The sequence below is a fragment of the Sander lucioperca genome, chromosome 13 (genome assembly GCF_008315115.2).
Source record: "Sander lucioperca isolate FBNREF2018 chromosome 13, SLUC_FBN_1.2, whole genome shotgun sequence".
NCBI lineage: Eukaryota > Metazoa > Chordata > Actinopteri > Perciformes > Percidae > Sander > Sander lucioperca.
This window is the reverse complement of record NC_050185.1, coordinates 2,567,479-2,577,094: the sequence shown is the minus strand read 5'-3', so window position 1 is coordinate 2,577,094 and position 9,616 is coordinate 2,567,479. Positions and strand designations below refer to the sequence as shown.

Genomic DNA, 9,616 nt, shown 5'->3' with positions numbered 1-9,616 from the left:
TTCCGGGTTAGCACTCCACCAATCAGATTGGTCATTGAGTCCGACTGCCCACTGGCCGATTCAACATGTCAAATCGGCCAAAATGAAGGACGACGGCTCCTCCTCCTCCTCCGACTGACGACGGCACGGAACACACCGAACAGACTCGAGTCACTGACCTCGCCAGACTGTCCGACGGCCGATTATCAGGTTGGTGTGTCAGCGCCTTAAAATGTGGCTTTATTTTATGTTGAAAAAAAGCCTGGTAAAATTGTAAACTATCATTAAATCAAAATAAAATGTTCCTCTTATCTATGAAATAAGCATGTGACCCCTTTCAACTCCACCCCTCAAAGAATCGGAATTGAGAATTAATAAGAACCGGAATTGGAAGGAAGAATCGGGATTGGAATCACAATTGTCAAAATCAAAGCGATGCCCAACCCTAGCCATAAGCATGATTGTGTGTTATCTGAAAGACTGGTGCATTTCAAATACCAGTATGTGGGAGGAGCTGGTAACTCATCGACACAGCTTCTGTCATGTTGCTCTACTGATTCCCCCCCCCCCACCCCCCACCCCCCTCCCATCTGCAGCTAGAGATGCTCCAAAGTGCCAGCCTACCAATACATACTTACCAATACAGGCTTACTGTATACTTCTACACACTCCTGTGGGATATCAGGGATTTGTCATTTCGGCTCATACCATGGCACAACAAACACACAAGGAGTAAATGGATAATGCCTGTACCGATCTGGCAGTATTTCTGAATATCTATAGCAAAGACAACATATAATGTTGTGTAACAGATGTTGCTTCACCAACCAGGTCAAGCATTTGAATAGGGCTGGGTTAAAATAGTTGATTCTCCAATTAACTTTGATCATTTTTTTGAGTGATCCAATATCACTAAACAAAATCCCCAAATCAATCCTTTAATGTATGCCTTTTCACCATGCATGTGGCGAATTAACCCCCTTTTTGGGGTCAATTTAACTGGTGTATTATAAATAATATTTTAGGGTTACTTTATGCTCTTACAATTTACAGCAGAAGTTCTCTGTGAATCTCTTTCATATCCAAGCAAAACTGGTACTGTAACCGAAATGTCCCTAACCTAATTGATATCGAATCCAATCTGAAATGTAATCACATCGGGACCTTGTGAATCGGAATCGAATCGATTGGGAAAATCATGGGCGATACCTAGCCCTACATCTGAATGTGCATTAGAGCTATAAAACACCATCCAACAAAGTCAGCAAGAAGACTGAACGGATAACAAGACAGCTTAAAAAATGCGCTCCATTTGGTCGTAATGGCCATGACCTGCAGGAGGCAGGTATGACCCTGAATCTCTCTCAGCTGATGCTGTGATATGCAATGATTTTTACTGCTTGTTAAGTGTTGCAGACACACTACAGAACCTTTCCCATTTGGATTCAGCCACAGTAAGCAGTGTCTGTATTATTTACATCAATGTTAATACATGTTGTATTAGGTTTACCTGCTGCAGAGCCGGTGTTACAGGTCGGCATAACGGGGAATGTTGTCGTTTATTGGTCTGAATTGAAATGGAGTGGAAGCCACGCCCAACCGGCCGGTTGAGTGTTTGCACTGCTGGATAAACTAGTATCCACATTGATCAATACCAATTCCTTGCTTTTTGTCTCCCTAATTTGCATGGAAGCATCCCTAGCTGCAGCAGAGTTACACTTTCAAAACATAAGGCATGAATCAACCGTTACTCTGATACTTTCTGAATTCAGGTCCAGACCGCAACAGTCAAAGCAAAGGCAGTTTTAAAATAAATACACGCTATGGTCCCGTCGCTGCCTTGTTCGCTACATCCTACTGAGGTAGACAGATGCATACTGCAGTAGTCACCTTGCCAACCCACGTTCCCTGATGAGGCAATATTTATCTACACTAAACAAGCAGCAGAAACCTTTGTAGTGCACATTAGCCTAAAATAATAAATAAGTGTACTTCTTGGATGTTGCAGCTTTGTAATACTTAAGCTATGCTCCCATATGTTTACACAATACATTTACCATATTGTGCACCGTCAATCTTTTAAGACTTAAGAGTCAAATGAAAAATCTGTTCAATAGAGCTGAAAAGGCTGCAAAAATATGCCAGACTCTTGCACACATCCATGCTTTATAACAGACAGAATTGGTCACCTTTCATGTTGCCTTGCGGGCTGTAAGACTTGTTAATTATATCTTTAGTCAATACAAATCTGAAATGCTGTGAGTGTAGTTACAACGTTTCTTTGTTGTTGTATTTCAAGGAATAACCTGCAGCAGTTTCGAGGCACTCCACCAGGGAGCCTGCTGAGAGGAAGTCCAGCTCCACCTCAATGTATTTTATGTAAATAGCAAAACGTTGAGATGAGTCCTCGTCTCCCTCCCCGTTCTGGACATGTGTGACGTCGCCGTGGCAGTTCTCCTGCAGGAAACGTGTGATGGCGGAGGGTACCCCGTGGTGGACATAGTGTTTGCCGTAGCCCTGGAAGTGCTGGAAGAGACTCTGCTGGATGGTCCTGTCCTCCGCTATGCCTAGGTAGCAGTACGTGACTTTAGCCCCAGTCCTGTCACATCTCTCTGCCCCTTCTCCATCAGCCTGACTTTGTTCCCCGTTCTCTGAGCACTGAGGTGAACTGTGGTCTTCACCATCCCCCTGGGGAAAGAAGTGAGCCGTGTTGTGAGAGGATGCCACTGCCTCGTAGCCAATTGCGTAGAGTCCATAAGCCTTGGGGATGTCCCCAGGGAGGAGGTAGTGGGATGTGCCCTTGCTGCAGCCAGCTGCCCTGGACTGGGACACAGGGATCCAGTCCACCTCCATGTGCAGCTCCAGGCAGCGCGCCTCACTGATGGTAATGTCCAGGAACTTGTAGTAGACGTTCTTCCAGTTCATCTTCTGAACTTTGGTCATGATGATGCGGCCCTCTGGCTTCTCGGGGTTGAAGTACTCGCGGAGCCTCTTACCCAGCGGCACCTGCGAGCTGATTTCGGCGTAGTGGTAGCGCACGTCCTCGCGCCAGCGCGTGTTGTAGCCCACGCCAAAGATGGCCAGTTTGTTGGAGAGGTGCAGCCGGGAGAACTCAGTCCATGTCTGGAAGGGCTCCCATTGCAGCTGCACCGACTCAAGGATACGCGTCACAGTCTGCATCGTGTCCCTTTTTCTGCAGAGAACCCAAGATACATAATGATGACGCAGTAACGAAACACGTTTTCCATTTTATAAAGTGCTAAACAAGCAGCGACCTGTCAGACAAAATAAATACCACCTTGTTATCCTGGTTATGGGAGCTACTGTGGCTTAAAATATGTCTGTTACCTTTGCCTTTATGCATCAGGGGTTGATGCATGGAATGTATAAGTGAAGCTAAAACATCTGGATCGGACCCGTGAGAAATCAATTATGTAGAGCTCAAATATGGGCCGTTTTACGAAAATGTATGGCTAATTGCAAATTTGGTAAGACTGTGTCGGACTTGGGAAGCTCCACAATCTGCCCTGATATGCCGTCAGACAAATTAAAGTGGTGGCTTTTCAATAGCCATTAAAGATTAGGCTAATTCACAACTTACAACACAACGCTTTATATCAAACGGATTCAATTTACAAAGACAAAGTGAAGTCAGTCCTTGTTCTAGTTCACTTACTGGATTTGTTCTGTCAGCTCTATTTGAATCTGCAGAGCTCTGTTTTTAGGCACCTGGGTTTCTTCTAGAGAGAAGACAAACACACGTATTAGTTTAAAAAAAAAAAAAACTCATTATTTCCGTGTCTTTTATTGCCATCTGTCCACTCCTTGCCAAGACACTCACCAGTCTCCATGTCTCCCTCCTGGAAGGCAGAGTCCAGCACCTGGTTGCACCAGTCCTCCTGGGAGAAGTCTTCCAGGGTGCTGCCATCAGACTCCATCTCCTGATACAGCCCGCTGCTGTTGATCAGCACCGGGGCACAACTCTGGGAGTCCCAACCTCCCTGACCAAACACCTTCTCCAGCTGCTCTATAGTGTAGCTGCTCTTCCGCTTGCCGATGCCGTGCTCCTTCACGCGGCTGTAGCAGCGCCGCAGCGTCTGTGTGTGGTGGGAGGATACATTAAGTGTTCACTCAGCTGTGGTTCCCGCTAACTGTCAACTTTGTACAGTTCAGTACGGGGACTTACAGAGGAGAGATAAGATAACAAGATATGATAAGATAACACTTTATTGTCCGTAGGCATGGAAATTTGTCTTGCAATATAAGCTCCAACAATTAAAACGACAACAACATGAAGAAAAAATATCAGGCATCATTAAAAACAAAAGTCATTATCAGTGTTTTCCCTAGCTTTGTGGAAGACTTATTTGGCGGGGTTTTTAAAAAAAAAGTGATGTTTTACAATAAAAATTAAACTGCAATTTGACATCATTTTGCACCATTATTATCACCATGTCTTTGTCTAAAATGTTGGAAAAGCTAGAGCAGATAATAGATAACACTCAAAAAACTTAAAGACAAAACTTGCTAAAGACTACAATCATTAGATCTCTAAAAGTCTAAGTTTTCGCTGTTTTGGGTGCCTTTTTTGCCGCATTTCACATTCATTTGGCTTAGGTGCTGCCAAAAACGGCTCGGGTGCTGCATCAAAGACTTAAAATGGCAGCAGAAACACTGAATATAACGGGGCCCAGCCTTGTAAGAGTGGTCATAAATAGTGATAAATATACAAATATATGCAGGAAAACTGTCACTTCTTTGCCCTCCTGTGCTGATTCAACAGGGATATTGACAAGGGAACACATGAATGTTTAGATTTGATCTTTCTGAAAATCTGGGACCCTATAGCTCCCCCCGGAGGACAGGAGCTGGTACTCCCCATTCAACACATGGGGTCAGCCAGTCTGACGATATCTGAGATCTCCCCTCACACTCTAATAGTAACGTAAGTTGGCTACCTACAGGTTTAACAGCAATTACATTTGTCTGGCTGTGGACTGCAGTATGTTTTTCAGTCGGGATGCACCGTTCTGATCCCATGGATAGGTATGGGCATCGGCCCCGAGACTAACCTTATTAAAGTGCTCATATTATGCTTTTTCCCTTTCTTTTACTGTGTTTTTTGTGCACATTATGTTTACAATGTGAAAAAGCCCAAAGTCCACCCCAAAGGGACTTACCATCTCCAACAGAAAACACTGTTCACAAACTGCTCCAAACAGCTCTATTGTAGTCCAGCCTTTACTTCAGAGACAAACGTGGTCACTTTGGAACACACGTTATAATGCTCGCCTAGCTGCTAGCATGGCACGCCCTCATACTCTGCTTCTGACTGGCTAGAAGTCCTTACCTAGCTACTGTCAGGGCACGCCCTCATACTCTGCTTCTGACTGGCTAGTAGTCCTTACCTAGCTACTGTCAGGGCACGCCCTCATACTCTGCTTCTGACTGGCTAGTAGTCCTTACCTAGCTACTGTCAGGGCACGCCCTCATACTCTGCTTCTGACTGGCTAGTAGTCCTTACCTAGCTACTGTCAGGGCACGCCCTCATACTCTGCTTCTGACTGGCTAGTAGTCCTTACCTAGCTACTGTCAGGGCACGCCCTCATACTCTGCTTCTGACTGGCTAGTAGTCCTTACCTAGGTACTGTCAGGGCACGCCCTCATACTCTGCTTCTGACTGGCTAGTAGTCCTTACCTAGCTACTGTCAGGGCACGCCCTCATACTCTGCTTCTGACTGGCTAGTAGTCCTTACCTAGCTACTGCTCATGTGCGACTCCCAACAAAGATGGAACAGAAGTGAGATGTCTCACTCTGTAGCTAAAACAGAGAGCTCAACACACAGGGTGAAAAGAGGAGCTGCAGCAATGTGCAGTACAACAAAGTTTTTTTTTTAATTAAACCATGCAAACCTATTCTTATATAACCTCTAAATACAATTATGAACCTGAAAACGAGCATAATATGAGCACTTTAAGCAGAATGTATATTGGCCGGTCATCATCGATCCACATTTCAGACTTAATACTACTGTAGCTAGCAGAAATGCAGCTGTTGTTATTCAGCACTTCCTGTATGTGCTACGTAATAGCCTACATTTTAATGTAAAGGCAGTGGAGAGCTTTTACTGTGAAACTAGAAATGTTGACAATGCTATTTGTGGTTTGCTAACATTAGCAAAGATTGAATCAATATTGTTTTGTATTTCCTGTAGGGCTGGGCAATATATCAATATTATATTGATATACGAGACTAGATATCGTCTGTTGCCTTTTCCTGGTTTTAAAGGCTGTATTACAGTAAAGTGATGTACTTTTCTGAACTTACCAGACTGTTCTAGTCTATTATTTGCCTTTACCCACTTAGTCATTATATCCACATTACTGAGGATTATTTATCAAAACTCTCATTGTGTAAATATTTTGTGAAAGCACCAGACATCAACCCTACAATATCGTCGCAATATCGATAATGATGTATTTGGTTAAAAATATCATGATGTTTGATTTTCTCCATATCGCCCAGCTCTGCTCTGATTTTCTGCAAAGAAGAATTTGATTGGAAAAAAATGCAAGGTCGAAGTTGCATCAAGGTCTATGACGTGTTTAACTAAGCTCACTAAAGGAGAGAGGCTCAGAAAACAAGGACTGACTTTAAAAAATCCCCAATATGACATGTTTTAAGATACAAATACTCTGCTTGGAATGGGAATTTGAGTTGAATTAACTGTACTACCATTACAACAAACATTGTTAGGAATTTGCGTTGGTGAACTAATTCAACACAACGTACTAATAATAAACCATCATATAGGCTACATGAGGACATATTTAAATACACAAAGTATCAGAAAGATAAGCTAAAAACAATATACATTTAAATGCAAGGTTTGCAATTGAGAAGTCAAATAATCTAAAATTAGTTAAAAAAAGAAGCTAAATACTATAAATCAGAGATCTTCAACAGAAGGTCTAAGACCCCTAGCGGGTCCTCAGAGTTACTGCACAGGGGCCACCAAATTATGAATTTTTTTGAAAGGTTTTTCAAAATGTAAAATGTCTTAACATGAATCCAACATATTATAGCTTAGTATTCTATGCATTAAAAAGGTATAGGCCGCCCTAAACGTTATTGTAGGCCAAGTTTTATATGCAACTTAAATTTATAAAATATGTAGTAGGGGGTCCCTGCTCCATCTTGCTTTCAGCTAAGGGGTCCTTGGCTTAAAAAACATTAAAGACCCCTGCAATAAATAATTACAAAAATAAATAAAAAAATTTTTTTTTACCATTGTTAAATGAATGTGCAATTTTAGATGTGGTCTTAACTATATTTTCTCAAATGTATTAGTTATCAGTAGTCAGACTACCCTCCAAAGTGTGATGAGGATGTGGATACGATAAAGTTACCATACTCTCTACAACAGATACTGTATGTACAACAGTCAAGGAACAAGAAGCAAAACAGAAGTTTGAGTGGGGGAGGACTTTTCCTCAGCTGTCCTGTGGACATACAGAGGACAGCGGTTTATCCCGGCACCTCAGTGCCGTTTGTCAGCTCTGTATCTGTTCACAGCACCTGTAGTCCTACATGTAAAACATAGACAAGTTGAACATGATGGCTTGTCCACTAACAATTCAGAGGGCATGTTTTTTTTCAGCTACAGCCTCATGTTACCTTGCATAAGAATGAGTTCCATGCAGCAAGGAAACAAAAAAGAGAGCAATGGTATTGGATCAGAGTATCAGAATTGGTGCAGTTTTCCACTGTAAATGAAGTGTACATGTAGTATCCATTAGGGATGCACCGGTCCGACTTTTTCAGTCCTGATACCGATACCTGGGCTTTGTGTATCTGTCGATACCCGATACCGATCCGATACCGTTGTCGTTCCACCATGTGGAAGAGACTAAAGGCACCAGACTTTCCTAACTAAACATTACTTTCCTAACTAAAAAATAACATAGATGTAATGTATTGAATTGTTATTTATTTGTACACAAAAAAACTGGATTGGCCCGTGGATCTGGTAATTTTTCCGATCCCCGATCCAGATATTTTGTCAATATCTGGACCGATATCCGATCTTAATATCGGCTCAGTGCACCCCTAGTATCCATTGTCTGTAGTATCCATTACAATGCATGACTGAAAACACAACATGTATTATAAGGTGAGTGTAGGTGGTGATATATGGTATTGGAATGAGGAGACTTCATAGATGACAGATTCAGATATAATAATGCATAAGACATATCTCCACCTTCATGTGGGATTACTTCATTCTACATCCTGGGCTGTAAGCCAATGTTATCAGCGTGTTCTAGCCAGGGTTGGAAATTCACTTTTTGTCCAATTGCCACTGTGACTGGTGGATTACAAGCCACTCAATAGATTACCATTGTTTTTTTGGGGGCTGGTGAGCGAAGCACATCTAGCAGCCACTTGCATATTTAACCAGCATTTAGCTGATGCCTGGTGCTAATTTCCATCCCTGGTTCTAGCTGTATGTCAGGTCAACAACCTGTGACTGTGACCGGACTGATTTCCTCTCCTGGCCCTACATGTGGAACATTGCAAAGCCCCAAGATCCAGCTCGGTCTCTAATCTACAGGCAGAGCTCCTGATGATGGAGGCTGGACATGTAACGTTATGTGTGTGTCCTCATAATAACCGTATATTTACCTTCATCCTCTCCCTGCACTGGGACGGGGTCCTCTCATATCCCAGCTCCGACAAGGCTCTGGACACCCGCTCGTACATGGCAGGGCCGGGGGCCTTACCGGAGAAGACGGTGCCTGCGACCTCCAACTGCTGCATCCTCGCCTCCGTCAGCCTCTCGTTGCCCCACACCGCGATGAGGGCGTTTGTCTCGGACGGGGTCCACGACATCCCTCGGCAAGCCGTGAAGCTGTTGGAGGAGGATGAGGCCGCCGTCCGGCCCGCGGTCCCTGAGCCCACGTTCAAAGGCGAGAAGCGGTTAGGTGTCGAGGGATTGGAATGGTATTGATTACTGTCACTCAAATCTTCCGACTCGGGGGATGGCACCTCGGTTTTGGGTATCTTTAACGGCGTCGATATCTCTGGAGAATGCTCCGCGGTACTGGACGCCGCCATGTTGCCTCTGTTGCTAAGGGGAGGGGGAGAGGGAGGGTGACGTTCGAGGCTTTACGCTGGAAAGCATGAAGAAAAACACGGCGCGGATCCTCGGGGACACGCAAAGGTACGTGGATCCTGGAAGACTTTGGCTCTCAGGTAAGAAAACAAACAAACAAACAAACAAACAAACAAATAAACAGCAAACGTCTCTCGACCCAGTCCTTTATGCGCCCTGTATGACACGGGGGGCGCCTCAGAGAACGTCTCCTCCACCTCCTTCACAAAATAAAAGAAAAGATAAACGTTAACCCTTGTGTTGTCTTCTGGTCAAATTGAAATATGGGTTTCTTTTTAACTACCTCATTTTAATTACCCCAAATAACATGGATGATTCCATTAGAGGTGTTGAATTAGAGGTGCAACGATGAATCGATGAATCGATTAGTTGTCAACTATTAAATTAATCGCCAACTATTTTGATAATCGATTAATCGTTTGAGTCATTTTTTTTATAAAAAAAAAAATAAGATTTCTCTG

The 9,616-nt window shown here is 43.4% G+C and overlaps 1 protein-coding gene across 1 annotated transcript; it reads right to left on the bottom strand.

The window, feature by feature from the left end:
- Window positions 1-1,651: 1,651 nt before the first annotated feature.
- Window positions 1,652-9,152, bottom strand: LOC116058292 (myb/SANT-like DNA-binding domain-containing protein 2). The gene is made up of 4 exons (XM_031311063.2): window positions 8,666-9,152; window positions 3,821-4,076; window positions 3,656-3,719; window positions 1,652-3,172 (listed from the first exon to the last, which is right to left on the bottom strand). Exons 1-4 carry the CDS (start codon window positions 9,095-9,097, stop codon window positions 2,248-2,250), a joined length of 1,677 nt encoding a protein of 558 aa, XP_031166923.1. The 5' UTR covers window positions 9,098-9,152; the 3' UTR covers window positions 1,652-2,247.
- Between the last annotated feature and the right edge of the window lie 464 nt (window positions 9,153-9,616).

Excerpts from the sequence above, each read along its gene's own strand:
- LOC116058292 (XM_031311063.2), bottom strand. The coding sequence starts at position 9,097 with ATGGCGGCGTCCAGTACCGCGGAGCATTCTCCAGAGATATCGACGCCG. Across the intron at positions 4,077-8,665 it reads AGTGCAGGGAGAGGATGAAG|ACGCTGCGGCGCTGCTACAG; the intron begins GTAAATATACGG and ends CACCACACACAG. Across the intron at positions 3,720-3,820 it reads GGAGGGAGACATGGAGACTG|AAGAAACCCAGGTGCCTAAA; the intron begins GTGAGTGTCTTG and ends TCTTCTCTCTAG.